Here is a 15,985-nt window from a genome sequence, read left to right on the forward strand (position 1 = left end):
TGTCAAATCAATTCAGATCCCTGTATAAAAGCAGCTGCGAAGGACAACGGTCTAGTCTAATAGCCACTGAATACACAGTCTTCTCACGGTGTACAGAGATTGCTCAACACAGAACTATGGAGAGGATTTGCCATGAAACCACAAAGTAAAAGGGATATGCTTACATTAGAAAGATAAACCCATACCAAATCCCCTAAAAGCTCATATTTACTATGGTTAGGGTTGGCTTTAGATACAGGGAATTATTTATTGCCATGCCTATACAGTAGTTTTTACGGAATGGCTATTTACCATCTAGGTCTATGAGTCGGTCTAATCTTGCAAACCGCTGGACCGATCAGCGGCACAACCTCTGCACGCTACCAGTAGTACACATCCCTATTATTGTGCATAATAATATGCATGCGTTTTTACGTCCAGATACCCCGTCCAGGACAGGCTTCAGACGCGCCTCCTCAGGAGACTTGGCTCAGATCTGAACCCATTTGCGTTATGAACCCGTTGCGACCGCATGGCCGGCCTTGCTGACGTCGAGCCCAGGCAGGGTTCAAACCCACAACCTTCCGCATGAAAGGCATATGCTCTAACCACTACACTCTGGCGGCCCGTTGTGCATAATATGCACAACGGGCCAATATGCAATATAGATAAATACATCATCCATGACTGTTATAGTGGCCAATTATGAAGTCTGAGATCTAAATTAAATCCACAATATTATACTATGTGTTGTTTATCTGTGTCCAACTTCTGTGCAAGGCATTTAAAATGAGTGGTATCAATATAGAATCATTACTTATTAAGCAACATGACCACTTTTTAAATTACATCAGGCAGAGACTGGTATTATACTTGTGTTAAGTTTAAACTACTAACCTTGTGTTACCGTACAATATATCAGAATAATTCGACAAAATTGTCAATCGCATAAAAGTGTTCAATTGACTTATGTAGTATGTAAAACAAACAAACTACCGCATTAAGTATGGACAATTATTCACCATTCTTCAAAATACACAGTACAAACTCTTCTTTATTATTATAATATTTTACAGTACAGTTTTCAACAGCATGCCAAGGCACTAAAGACAACTCCAGTCCAGATATCCTTCACAGAAACCAACAGTAACATGGCGTGAGGTGGATTCCCTTCTAACAAAAGAAAAAGAGTGAACACTTATTAAATATACTACAATTTGCATTCTCATTAGTATTATTAATTTAGCAAATAAGAAAACAACTCACAGGCACAGCACACCTATAGGTAGTAAGACCAACCGTGGCGTGGAGTGGATGTGTAAGAGCAAGTCTTGGAATGATTATTGAGACCAAGTGCACACAAATATCATCAAATATAATAACAGCATGCGTGCATGTTGTACGTCCGTCCACACTCTATTCTGCTTTTATACATACAAAAAACATGGGGGAGTGCTCTGAGCAGCACATGTACATTACAAACCTGCAAAAACATAAAAAATAAAATACAATATACACTGAGACCAGAAACGGTGCTTAGTTCTCTCAATATACTGTATAGTACACATCATAAAAATGTACACCTCTGGAGTGTTCATGTAACTTTGACTGTGTAAGAACATAACCTGTAGTGGTCTGTCTGTTTTTACACCCTCAGAGTTAAACGAACACTGCTGTTAAGTGTGTGACTGTGCACCTGTGTCCACTAGTCCTAAGTGTGTGACTGTGCACCTGTGTCCACTAGTCCTAAGTGTGTGACTGTGCACCTGTGTCCACTAGTCCACATAGTGTTGTAGAACAAGTATCGTTGGTCACAGACACATGCGGTGCAGAGAGCAGACTCAGGGATGGGCAGGGTACATAAAGAGAGATGGAATCTCTCGTTCTCTCTTTGCCAGCCACTCACAGGCACCCGCACCTTGGCAACTGAGGTGAGAAGACAAGTCAAAGTGGGAAGAGACGGGAATGCGAAGGAGATGCGCGGCCGCCATAGAGCACCTGTAGCTGACCCATTGCCAGGACAATGCCACGTGCTAGTTCAATTAGCGCCACTCTCTCTGGTTCCGCTGAGCAAGACCGCTTTCTCTGTGAGGTGTATTGGAAGTTTTTCGGCTTTCAAGAGACAGCGGGCAGTCTGTCCTCATGACCGTTATTCGTTTTTTATTCGATTGCAGACAATCAACTCATATGGGAGATAAGATAGTGCCTGCTTGCTGGGTTGGTTGTCCATCATATCCAATAATGACAATCTTCTAATTGTGAGTCCTTTTGGTGGCTGAATTGTCTGATCCTGGATGCACGGTTGCGCTTGCAGACCGGGCATGTTAAAGTTGTGTTTGAGGGGGTGGGTAGCAAGCAAGCACCGAAGCTGCCTCTGCTTTACAGTGCGGCTCCATCTTGGGTCTACATCCCAAAAATGTTATCAGAACCCAGCCTGAGGGAAACAAATGAGAAAAAATATACGACTGTATATAATGTACATAACAGATTATCGCCCAAAACCTTTAATCTCCATCTTTCCAATTGGATTAGATTGGGATTTTGGGTAGTTCAAAACAAAATAAAACTGGATAGCAGAAAAGCTATACATAATTTGGTTTGAAGGCTTCGATATTCCATCATTTACGTGACCGCAAAGCGGAAGTGGGGATGAGGCAGGACGTCTGCTTTATTTCCAATGTATTTTTAGCCCTTTCCGATGGACAACTTTAGAAATTTGCAGATAACGTGTATACTACTTATGTTGGTTAGTTTACTGTTAAGTGAGAAAACAATGTTGCACATTAGCAAATCATCTGCAAATAAATAATTTGAGGACCCCCAGTTTAGGAACCACTGGTCTCGATAGACTAGGCGAGGGCGGATGCAGCCATGGCCGAGGTTGGATAATGTGAGCAGCTCTACAGCTTGTAGATCTGATATTTCCGGTGCGAGACACAATGCGCAAGAAAGTAAAAATCAAGTATAACTGCCCCCCACTCCCAGATATATAAATGACAACCACTGCTCTTAATAAAACTTATGGGGACACAATAATTATTATTGAAAGTCACCCATTAGAACATAGTTTCTCTGATTTATTATTGTTATGTTTTTGTGGTTTTCACCTTTATTTTATATTTTTTATGGAGGGACAGACAGTAGGCTGACAGGAAATGGGGAGAGAGATGGGAGAGTGACATGCAGTGAAGGCCGTCGGGATCGGGAGTCGAACCCGCGGCACACTGCCAGACTGGATTACCAGCCAAGGTGCCTGGACCACTGAGCCACAGCCCAGGCCTCTCTGAGTTTTTTTTTGCAATTGTATATGATCAAAGTATTCTACGGCGCCTTTTGGACTGGCGCCGCGGCACCTACTTGAGAAACCCTGCATTCTAATACTACCTTAATCTGACACTACCTGTACCCAAGTAATTATCTGATATTAAATGTACTCAACTGAAAGTCAAAGTAAGTACTGTTTTGATCACCATTGTCTCAAATGTGAGGGTGAATTCCCTCATGGCAGACTATCGACATTCCAAGCCATTTCCATTCAGAATTCCATTCACATAATGTCCATTTACGTCATCAACAAGACGTCAACAGTTTCTGACAACATCAGGGACCTGATGGGACCTGATGAGGCATATGTAATCACTTGGTCATAGCAGTGGTACAACAACTACAAAGGGTTTGCGTAAACTTCATTGCGTTATCCCAGAGTTAGTGCTGCACAATTCATCGACAAAAGACGCCTATGCGATCTAATTTCTAAATTTGAGCAAGAATTATGCAGCACTACTTGGCTGTCCTATTCATTTTAGTTACTCTTGTGTTTTTGCTACAAGGGAGACTTTTAAGTCAAGCACTTTGATGTTGTCCGTTTAAAGCCACAGTAGTTTGGCTCCAGGTGCCACATTTTGAATGTAGTAATGTTCAGCAACTACAGATATTCTCATGGAAGAAATGAGAATCGTGTGAGAATCATGATCAGCACTACCCAGAGTACACCTGGGTGACTGTTTATAGCTGTGGTAAACAGCCAGGTAAGAATCACACTACCCAGAGTACACCTGGGTGACTGTTTATAGCTGTGGTAAACATCCAGGTACTGCACTGGGTACTGTGTAACAGGTACAGCGAGTACTCTGCCAGGTACAACAGATATTGCATAACCGGGTGGGGACTGGGGAATGCATTCTCAACTTGCATCGTTCTAGACCCGAGGTGTAGTAGGGGGAAGTTTACATAAACATGTATAATTCTTGTTGTTATCTGCACTGCACTGCCAAGCACTTGAAGGTGAGTGGATTTAATGATGCGTGGAGGTACGAGAGGGTAGGGTACTCACGCTCCTGCGTCTCTCAACAAGCTCAGGAACTTGCTAACTCTATATTCAGCATCAATCTGAAAGACAAAAAAAAGACAGCAGTTTTTTTTTTAAATCAACAATAGAAAAATCGATGTTCACAGGACAGTAATTTGACTGTTGTGTTCCGTTCCGGGTTCTTGGAGTTCACACTTCAGTCTGAAGACGCGTGGAGCGTGGGGGGAGGGTAGTGCTTAAGGAGGAGGAGAAGGGAAGTGAAATTAATGGCAGCCTATGCAATAACTTATGTCGGGAATCGCCTGTGGCCCCTGGAGTTAAGACATGAGAGCAGTCAAGAACCGTTGGAATGAGAGGAAAAAAGATAAAACAAGGAGTGTGAAGAGAGAGAGAGAGAGAGAGAGAGAGAGAGAAAGAGAGAGGGAGGGAGGTGTTGCGTGTGTGTGTGTGTAGTCAGCGCTGAGCGGCTGGCGTGCAGCATGTCTCGGCAGACACTCGGTTCATACTTCTTGAGGCTGACGACAGGGGGATGGGGGGGTGGGGGGGCGTGGGTGATGAACATGGCTGCATTAGCGCATACCACAGCAATTACATATCGTGCAGCCTCAACAAACAGGCTGTACACATCATCAACACGCCACAGACACACACAGTGCTGTGAGATTAACACCAGCCAGCCGCCACCACCACCAGACGCATGGCGCTCGGCTCTTTCTGCCGTCCCCTGTCATCAGTGAGTATTTCAACGCTTGCAGTGACAGCGACGGGAAGCGAGGCATCTTTTGGTAGAGAAGTTTGACCCCGGGTCCATCTGACCCAAAGCGTGGGAGTTGGACCCTGTGAACTGGTCAAAGGGGAATACCTTCTCATGAGCTCCCAAAGCTGAAGCCCAAACTTGCAAATATTCTGTGAATGAATCGCCGACCACAGTATCTCTAAACATATTTTTGGATCCGAGCGCGACCAAAACCCCAGCGATTAAGTGAGCAAAAACAGCCCAATCCGGTCAACTGGATGTTGTGTTTGGCCATGAATGTCCGGTTCTAGAACATATGCATGCTATATCTATTTACATACAGAGATCAAATGTATAATAGTCTACTTTATAGAGGGTAGTTGAGGCAGTGCTCCTGTCTGTTTTGGATTATGGGGACATAATCTATAGACATGCAGCAGCATCCACTCTTAAATCCCTATTATTACGGGTGATAGCTATGGTACTCAGCATTGTATCTTATAACAAGGTTGGCTGGTCCTCCCTGACAGAGAGAGGACAACTGCATTGGCACCTGTTCTTGTATAAAGCCATGCTTGGAGATTGTCCTAAATACATCTCATCATTTCTGAAATGGGACTCTGAACCCTACCACACCAGATAAAATCATTTCCCCAAATTCAAGGTACAAAAAGTTAATTCTGAACTTGGTAGATCTGCTTTTGGCTTCTGTGGCCCTAATACATGGAATGACCTGCAAACTACATTCAAATTGACCACCCCTGAGTCGTTTTAAAACCTTGGTGAGCATACAGATCCCCACAATATATGTAACTGTGTTTGTTTAGATCGTTTTGAAATGTGTCCCATAGAGCCCCATTGTGAACCCGGACATGTTGAGTACACCAAGGTTTTATGTTAGAAATGTTGAGTATGGGTCCCCAGCATGTAGAAACTGCCGGATGCTAACTTGCATATGTTTAGCAATTTTTATAATTGGCATAATATGTGACCATACCATTAACAACCTATAGAATCTACATAGAATCATTACATTTGTGATGACGGCTATGGCCGTTTTTAGCTCAATGAGTGTTTGTTTTTTTGCAAAACTAATGCTTGGAATGGATTCAGCATCATGAAAACCCCCTAGTTTAACACGTCACATGCTACTTAAAGCATGATGAAATTTAGATTTTCTTTTCCCCTTATAGGTTGTTAATTAATGGTAGCGTCACATATTATGCCAATTATGAAAATTGCTAAACATAATGCAAGTTAGCATCCGGCAGTTCCCATACTCAACATTTCTAACATAAAACTTGGGTGTACTCAACATGCCTGGGTTCACATTCTGGCAAGTGGACTATAAAGCATCCAATGCAAAGATGCTGGAGAGCAGTAGCAGTCACACAGCTCTGACGCCGATTCTATTGGAGCAACGGCTTTGCTTTACCTTTTGACACCAACCATATCTGTCTGCCATCATACTGTAGCAATCTTGAGGCAATTAAAATATATTGGGCTGGACTATAGTGTCAAAACATTAACGGTTTTGGGAAGGCTGTTCTCATGAGTAACTTCCCTGCTTTCTTTACAGCGTGGGGGTGTGGGGGAGAGCTGTGGCCGATAATGGTTTCTCTGAGCGATGAATGTATTATTGGACCCCGATCCACTCCACGAATCATGGCCAAAGCCACACTGTTTTTCATTCCCGCTAATTGATGACAGTTTGTTGTGACTGAGTTAGAATCTGTTGACTGGCGAGAATGCTGGACCAGATGTGGAGAAAAGAAGGAAGGGCAGGCTGGCTGCTTGGCGGACTGTCAGACCTCAGACACTATAGTAGCTCAGATACATTTCATGGGCGTGTACGGATCTTTGTGAATGCAGGTTGTTTGGCTGCAGCGCAATACAACCCTCCCCCCCACCCCCCCCAAAAAATAAATATATATCGAGATATATTCAGGTGCTGATATTGTATACTAAAACAAAACTCTCTGAAATGAATTCCATTTGACCTCAACTACTGTTTGTATATTGCGACCATTGGATATTGTCAGAAAATGAACGATGAGTTTGTTGAAAATGGAGTCAAGTTCTTCCCGCATACACTAGAGATCCGCACCAATTGGTCAGTGCTATTGTCACCTAAACCAACGACATCTCACAATCTCACAAACAAGATTACTCTGTTTTCTGCTACTACTGCCAGGTTTTCCAGATGTTCTGGATAAGACCACGCGTGTTGTGAACATTTCTTAATCTCTGCGTTGCCATTTGAATCACGTAGGAACAACCTACAGTATGTGCAGGGAAACATTTTTAATGTTATTTTCTACGAAGAAAGCAGGAAAGCTGGGAGGGAGGAAACCACCCAACTAATTTTTGTTTGCATAAATCGGTGCTATTGAACACCCTGTGTTATTGAACCATTTTTGAGGTTTTAGATTTTTTTTTGGCATGAATCAGTGCTATTGAACACCCAGGTATTGAACCAATTAATTCATTATTAAAAAGCGCTTCGGACAAAACCCTCAAACTGTCTGCTAAAGCAGCTAACTCCACCACCTCTCCCCGTCTCATGCAAGTGATTGACAATATATAAAGTCACAACACCAACTTTGATGAGGCAGTATAACTTTGTTTTCAAAACATAAGGTTTTCTTCATTTCCTGGAGAAAAATAATATATATATTTATTTTTCATTTTCTGAAAAATGAACATTTTGGAGTTAGGTGGTTTCTCCCCAACAGCAGAGATAAGACATAAGCATTCAATCCTAGGTCAAGTAAAGGCCACGTATGGCTGCAGAGATAAGGGTCTTAACCCCTTACACCACGAACGAACAAGCACTTGAATACATTAGTGTCCTTGGGCCTCACTTTGCTGCCAACTACTGGGTGCACAGCCTATCTACAACACCCAACAAATTGGCTCCACTGTCACTACACTACGCAGCCAAATCCCGGAATGTTAATTCAACTCTGACAGTGAACGAGTCCATATTTATACTCCTAGAGTCGACAATTTTTACAGTGTAACACCATGTGTGTGTGTGTGTGTGTGTGTGTGTGTGTGTGTATGTGTGTGTGTGTGTGTGTGTGTCTTTCGCTCTCTTTCTCTTGTCTTTTACCTGTACAGCCATTTCAATGAGCATGAGAAGCTTCTTAATTCCAATCGACAGCCTCTTGTCCTTGACAGCCTTGGCAATGCAGGCCCTCTCCCTCTCCTGGAAGCTGCCCAGCAGCTGTAGGGAGCAGAGAGACACACAAGAGACAGGAACATGTTAGCAGAATGTTAGTGAGAGCCAAATAATGCCTGCTCTGTGCATGGTGTGTGGCTGCATAATCTATGAGAGAGAGAGAGAGAGAGAGAGAGAGAGAGAGAGAGAGAGGGAGAGAGAGGGCTTTTCAGATGGGGAGTGACACAATGCCTGTACTCTCGCTTGGACGTGCGCGGTACACAGACACACAATCGCTCTGAGAGCAGGCGATGTACGCCTGCTTCGGCTGGGTCAAGTCGTTGTCTTGCACGTCACATAGGGGGGGGGGAGCTGACCACAATCCAGCTGGTGCGGCAGTTTATCAGGAGTGCACATTGCCCGCACCCAGGGGGCACGGTGGCACAGTCGGTAGTGCTGTCGCCTCACAGCTAGAAGGTCCTGGGTTCGATTCCCGCTGGGGACGCGTCATCAGTGCCCATACCCCAGGTGGGGTTGGTGAAAGGGCCTTTCTGTGCTACGTCCGGCCAGGGAAATTCCCCCCTGTCAGTTGAAAAGAAGCAGCTTGGACTCCTCATGCATAGGAGGAGGCATGAGGTCAGTCTGCTGCCCCCCAGGTTGGCAGAGGAAGTGTAGCACCCAGGATTACATTAGATAATTGGCACTGGGTGAAAAAACTGGGTTGCAAAATCATGGGATAAAAATTATAGAGAAAAAAAACAAACATTGCCCGCACCTCCCTAGAGTCCCTACCTATCTCAGTGTCCATGTGTATGTGACATTGTGTGACCCATCGTGTGTGTGTGTGTGTGTGTGACCTCACCTCCAGGGCTTCTACCAGCTGCTCTCCATTGGAGATGTTGGGAATGTGGATGGTGGTGCTGAAGGCATCCAGCATCTCCATCTCCTGCAGGACGTCCTTACGACTGGTGGTGCCAATGATGAGCAGCTTACGGCCCTGGAGGAAACACACATCCACGCAACACACACGCACGCACACACACACACAGGTTAAATATGTGATGCCTAAACGGATGCTGTTGTGTTTTACCTATGGCTGTGAGTGGTCAAGTGCCTTTATTGAATGAACTAACACAGAATAACAGACTGACAGCAACAGAGAGCGATAGAGAGGGACCGAGCGAGAGGGAGAGGGACCGAGCGAGAGGGGCGAGAGTTGAGAACAGTAAACAATGTGGAACGAAAATAAGAATTATCTTGACATTGAATTTTATTCAATGTCAATGTTAATAGTTCTTGGAGCGAAGGTTGCAGTCCTTACAGGAGAAGAGAAGAGAAGAGAAGAGAAGAGAAGAGAAGAGAAGAGAAGAGAAGAGGCAGATAAGAGGCAGATAAGAGGCAGAGAAGAGAAGAGAAGAGAAGAGAAGAGAAGAGAAGAGAAGAGAAGAGAAGAGAAGAGAGAAGAGAAGGGCAGAGAAGAGAAGAGAAGGGCAGAGAAGAGAAGAGAAGAGAGAAGAGAGAAGAGAAGAGAAGAGAAGAGAAGAGAAGAGAAGAGAAGAGAAGAGAAGAGAAGAGAAGAGAAGAGAAGAGAAGAGAGGAGAGGCAGAGAAGAGGCAGAGAGGAGTGAGAGGGGGATTATGGCGTCCGGCTGCCCCCCCATGGCGCGGGGGGTTGTGCTGCTGCATGCAGATGAGGTGCCACACAGGCTGTGGTGCTGCCAGGTCCCGGCTCTCTCACAGAGACCATTCTCCTGCTGGTCCCCCTGGCCTCCCCCGGCCCCGGGCACCCTGCTGGGTCCAGCGCTTTACAACCTCAGAGGAGCACTGCAGCCAGGCATTCAACACCCCCCCCCCCACACACACACACACACACACACACACACACACACACACACACACACACACACACACACACACACACACACACACACACACACACAGAGTACAACAGGCCCCGAGCCACTTCTCATGCACGTACAGCCATATAGTGGGCTATGCTCTCATTCACAAAACCCTGGTGACAACAGAACAGGGTTAAAAACAGACTCTTGTACACGCACGTGTGCACGCACACACGCACAGAAATGGGTCTCTCCACCACCACCATTCAAGTCGGAGCACAACAGGCCTACACCGCGCACGCACACACGCGCGCGCGCGCACACACGCGCACACGCACACACACACACACGAGGCTGTGCTATGGAGATCAGGGAGGTCTGCTGCCCTCTTTCTGCCTCGGCTGGAACAGCACCGTTACAGCAGAGTACAGCAGACAGGAAGGAGATAGAAATCAGTGGTTTTCAACCAGTGGTGCTTGAGGGGGTTCCCAGCTAAATGAAGAAGAGTTGGTAACCAAATGGACCTTTGGTTCCTCTTCTTCTAGATCTTTTACTCTTGAGCGTTCAAGAGTAATTGTCTCTCCTAATAGTATCCCATCAATACAGACTGGAATTTGGATAGAATCTTATCTTAATGGTAACAAAACTATTCTTTAGTTTTCGGCCTATGAGGCTCAAATGCAGAATAAATAATGGGCCTTGATATGAAAAATGTTGAAAACCACTGCTATAAATGATCACCTGCTGGATTTACCTTGGGAGGAGTCTTCTTCAGCAGAACCAGCAGGGCTTGCAGGACTAGGTTGGAGAAACGAGGGCCGATCGGCACGTAGTCTGAAAACGCAATACAAAGATTTGAGGATTTTTTAAAATCTTTTTTACAAACGAAATTGTGTCACTAAATTGTGCCAAAATGGAATTCATCAACACGACATACAATACATTCAGTACATCAGAAACAACACCAATAGCAGCAAAACTATATATTGAGTTTAACTTGTACTATAAGTACTGTTGCTATTGCTTTTAATTCTCATCTTTTACTTGTTTTTCCTAATAAAGTTGTCCTTTTCCCATGTTCTCTCCCCTGGCCCCCACACATGTAAAACATCTTTGAGTACTCATGAGAAGTGCTATATAAATCCCAGATATTATTATTAATATTATAATTGACCCTTCGGTCAATGATAATTCTAAACCTGTGATCATGGTGTTTCTATGCTTTTGTGTGGAGCACCCATAGCGCAAAAAAATACAAAGTTAGTTTCTATAAAGATCTCTCTCCTCTCCGTTAGTTTCTATAAAGATCTCTCTCCTCTCCTTGGCCATATTTCCGCAGCTGCGTACTGCTATTGCTAAGTGCATGAGTAGTGTGAGAACTGAATGAAAACAGGGCCTCACCCAACAATCGCTCAATGTCATCCACCACAACGCAGCTCAGCTGGGACTTATAGGCATCTTCAAATATCTGTCACGGACAGAGGAGACATAAATACAGGTCAGGGACAGAGAAAAACATTGGGGAATGTGCGTGTGTGGTGAGCATTCATCTGCATGATCATAAACGACGAAAACCATTGTTCTGTGATTAAAGTGGAAGTCACTCAAATAGCAGTTCAGGGAATTTGGTCTTAGAGGCTTCCTTCCAATTTGACCCACTCCGAATGCCCATAGCAACCGTCAATCTGAATGCCCATAGCAACTGTCAATCTGCAGCTGAATACTTTGCTGTCCCTTCAATAAATGTCACAATAGTTGACATCGGGAGGAAACAATTCTTCCATAAGCCCTATGCAACGTCACACGTGTTCTTCAAGGCAATGAGAAAATGAATAGACCGTTTGCTAAATAAACAGAAAGAGGGATCTATCAGAGATTAAAACGCAGTTTATAGTTAAGGGACGCAATAAAACAACGACCTCTGCATCCACGGGATGCACTACTGTACTGTATTTTATTATATTTTTCTAGTTCATTTTGCTAGCTTTAGTTCTGTTTTCTACATGAATATAACCACCTTATAACCATATAAAATGAAATGGGAGGTAAATGCATGCAGTATATATTGTAAGATGTCGAAATAACTGTGTGAACTGATGAAATGTCGTCTCTTGTTGCAACGATAATTGGAACCTTGGGGAGGATGGGGCGATGGGGGGAGGGTGGGGCGATGGGGGGAGGGTGGGGCGATGGGGGATTTGTAATGAAAATGAAAAATGTTTAATAAAAACTTGGTCACAAAAAAAAAAATAGACAAATAAAATTATAAACACTTCAACGAGTGGTACATTCCCCCATGATTCTGCTGTGTTGAACTCAAACTGAGCGACCCCAATACTCCTTTTGGAAGTCAGACTGCATCACAAATATATCTGCAATAAGCAGCTGAAACTGCATGCTTATGAATATAATAAACAGAGATAGTAAAATCCTCAGTGTGAATTTGAGTCCAAAATCATACAGGTGAAATGTGAGGATCGGAGGTGCAGGTTTTAAGCACAGAACCAGTGGCAGGTGTCAGGAGACTCAGGACATCACCTTTTTGATGGCCTGACATTTGGCGATCTCCGAGTGTCCTATCATCTTGTCTGGAGAGCAGATCTTGATGAAAGGGAATTCTGAGTCTTCAGAGATCTTGGCGGCCAGGGCCGTTTTCCCACTGTTAGGAGGGCCTAGTATAAACACAAATGACACATGTAATTCCACTGTGGTCAATTTTATGACTGTAATCGCTGAAAGTGATTTTTATAATAAGGTTTGTGGAATATAAAGAGATGGTTGAATAGCAGCAGCTTTATCTAATTATAACCATAAAGAATGTTCTATTTACAGCACACCATGTAATCTTTTGCTATTTTAGGTGTCTAGTATGTTGGACATCTTATTTGTATTTATTGATTTGGCTTTTCTGCTTGTCCCTTTTTTGGACTATTTTCAGCAATTTTGGATGGCATCCTAAAATTGTTATGTCCTTACAAGTATAGTAACACAAACAGTTGTGTGTGTGTGAGTGTGTGTGTGTGTGTGTGTGTGTGTGTGTGTGTGTGAGTGTGTACAACGTTGAATACAAAGAAGAAGCGCTGCGTGCAGGTCCGTGTGGTTATCTCAATAACTGCAAACAGGTGCCCGTTGGAGAGGGTTCGACAATACATAAAACAAACCCAATTTCCTTCCCCCTGAGGTAGTGGGCTGGGCTGACAGACCCTGATGAAGACTTCATAGCCCAAACACGTTGGTCGTTTTTTTAACCTTTTGCCGAGCTGATGCCATTATGATAAAGTCTTTTTAAACTTCACTGAAGCAGAGTGCCTTGGATTTCCTTTGAGTTCACCCCTTTTGCACTTGGATGACTGTCAGCCCACTACCGCAGGGCAAGGAACTTGAGTTTGTTTATCCATGTGTGTGTGTGTTCCCTACCCTCCAGAAGTACTGAGACAAGGGGTGTGCGGTCGCTGTTCTTGGTCTGCTGCACCAGCAGCACTCCGTCGTCCAGCACGGCAGACACTGGGTCTCCCCATCGGATGATTCCGTTCATGATGTAACTGGCATAATCCTCCTGGTTCGTACCGAACGCCTGGAGACACATACATTACATCAGCCAACATATACTGTTGTAGCAAAAAATAGCTGATCTACAAGCTCAAAACGCATCACAGTGCGACGCGTGGATGAATGCAATTAGCATGCACATCCAACGCATGCATGCAAATTATATACACACGCACACACACTTACGGGTTTGATGTCGTTGTTCAGTGAAGCCAGGAAGTCGTTTCTATCCACTTGCAGCTTCTCTGCCTTCTCCATGTCCACCTCCACTGTGGTAGTTGCCTACAACACACACACACATGCGCACGCACACACGCACACACGCACACACACACACACACACACACACACACACACACACACACACACACACACACACACACAATGAGCGACTGAAGACATTGCTGTAGACCGGGCCTCTTCAACAACTTGTTTCCACACTCAAGTTCCCTCAACCACGCATCCGGTAAGAATGTACAGAGACATTGAGACGAATTGGAGTCGTGCGGGCTTCCTTGCTTTAAAGACAATCAACAAAGAACACTACATAAACGCATGAAAGACACTCAATAGGATATGCATAATCTGACTCAGAGAGTTGTACCATGTACATTACAGTTAATAACAGCATGGGTTGTACCATGTACCTGAGTTAATAACAGCATGGGTTGTACCATGTACCTGAGTTAATAACAGCATGGGTTGTACCATGTACCTGAGTTAATAACAGCATGGGTTGTACCATGTACCCGAGTTAATAACAGCATGGGTTGTACCATGTACCTGAGTTAATAACAGCATGGGTTGTACCATGTACCTGAGTTAATAACAGCATGGGTTGTACCATGTACCTGAGTTAATAACAGCATGGGTTGTACCATGTACCTGAGTTAATAACAGCATGGGTTGTACCATGTACCTGAGTTAATAACAGCATGGGTTGTACCATGTACCTGAGTTAATAACAGCATGGCTTTTATTTTGTTTGGCTGGCAATTTTCTATCATTCAGAAAATCATTGTGCGGAAACTAACACAGCAGCTATTCAGTATTGTAGCTTTTTGATAGCAAGAGAGGCAGATACAACCTTTTCCCCCCACATACTAAAATGTGTGTGACATTTGTGGGCATTCCTGTCCATCGGCATGAGTAGATCTATCCTTCCATCCTGAGCGAACATGTAAATGGAGCTTTTCACACTCTCATTGCTCACTAACTGTTGCTCTCGTTGATCACTGTCTCTTCATCGGTATCCGGAGAATTCGCCAGTTTACCAACTCGCCGCGATTTAGTGCATTTTAGTTTTACTTCACCTTCATTTAAATTGCATTGAATTGAGAGAGAGAGAGGATAGTTGTTTAGAGTTAACATTAGAGAAAGTAGGAATGCTAATAGTTTAAACACCAAAGTACCGAAACAATGTAATTAATTAGTAAACAATATCCTGAAATGGTAGGCCTACTTATCATTGGTATTCACATACTCACCTTTTTATCATCTAGCTGACCATTTAATTGCACAAAATAATTTGATCACTTTGGAAATGAACTAAACATCTGTGAGTTTGACATACTACTGATGAAGACAGCATGTTAGCATAACGGCATAACGATGAAGACATTGATGAAGAATCTTCGCCGCAGCGACTTTGTAAACTATCGAGTTCTCCGGTATCCTCCTCCTCAGTGCCTTCAGATTGCATTGACATCTTACGAGCAGAATCAGATTGATTTGTCACACCACATGATTACAGGTATAAATCATTTATCTGTGAAATTCACGGCACACAACATCTTTTTCACGTTTTACATTTTGTCTGTTTTGAAATATTTAACTGTAGTTTTATAATGGAAGTCAATAGGGCTTGGATCGGGCTGACACCTTGCCCAAATAGGGAGTCATATTATGTCATAGACGGGCCACGGGAAGTGTGAGATCCACATGAAAAGCTACGCTGACCATTAGTAGACGTCTCGTTTTATTTCTATACCTAGAATATAGGCTGTTGAAAATAACCGGCCCCATCTACACTAAGTGAGTAATGGGCCGTCAGTCAGTAGATGAACTCTTTGAACTCCTCATCTCCATTCAACAGAATGTCAATGTGACAGAAAGGACCAGAGGAGAAAGAAGGAACGCTCTGTAAAGCCTGTGTCTGTCACATGTCAACACCCTCTAATATGGGCATGCGCGCGCGTGGTGCGTGTGTGCGTGTGTGTGTGTGTGGTCAGAACACTTAAGAATTGACCACCTCCCCACTGCCTCTGTGGATTTTAACCTGCACACCTGATAAGTCACTTAAATGGACCCACACACACGCAGCGCGCACCTGGGCTTTCTCTCTCATTAGACACATGTACACCCCAGAGGCAAAAACAATGGGGGAAAAAAACATTTTGCCGAATGGGT

At 43.9% G+C, this 15,985-nt stretch overlaps 1 protein-coding gene across 3 annotated transcripts in view; it reads right to left on the reverse strand.

Moving 5' to 3' along the window:
• Positions 1 to 1,015: 1,015 nt before the first annotated feature.
• LOC306915540 (vesicle-fusing ATPase-like) overlaps positions 1,016 to 15,985 on the reverse strand; it is a 40,557-nt gene continuing 25,587 nt past the window's right edge. Inside the window, exons 13-22 of one of the 3 annotated variants that reach the window (XR_013788838.1) lie at positions 13,763 to 13,858; positions 13,445 to 13,601; positions 12,566 to 12,699; positions 11,429 to 11,495; positions 10,782 to 10,861; positions 9,050 to 9,184; positions 8,140 to 8,253; positions 4,313 to 4,368; positions 1,756 to 2,413; positions 1,016 to 1,690 (exon numbers count right to left, since the gene is read on the reverse strand). Coding sequence is in view for 1 of the 3 variants with exons in the window: in XM_079492924.1 (XP_079349050.1) it covers positions 2,383 to 2,413; positions 4,313 to 4,368; positions 8,140 to 8,253; positions 9,050 to 9,184; positions 10,782 to 10,861; positions 11,429 to 11,495; positions 12,566 to 12,699; positions 13,445 to 13,601; positions 13,763 to 13,858 (870 nt within the window). In the remaining 2 variants the exon portion in view is untranslated. Of the gene's footprint in view, positions 2,414 to 4,312; positions 4,369 to 8,139; positions 8,254 to 9,049; positions 9,185 to 10,781; positions 10,862 to 11,428; positions 11,496 to 12,565; positions 12,700 to 13,444; positions 13,602 to 13,762; positions 13,859 to 15,985 lie in introns of all 3 variants that reach the window. The other 2 variants (XR_013788839.1, XM_079492924.1) reach the window with 2 other exon arrangements.

This window comes from Electrona antarctica (genome assembly GCF_951216825.1).
Source record: "Electrona antarctica genome assembly, chromosome: 22".
In the NCBI taxonomy this organism is placed as follows: domain Eukaryota; kingdom Metazoa; phylum Chordata; class Actinopteri; order Myctophiformes; family Myctophidae; genus Electrona; species Electrona antarctica.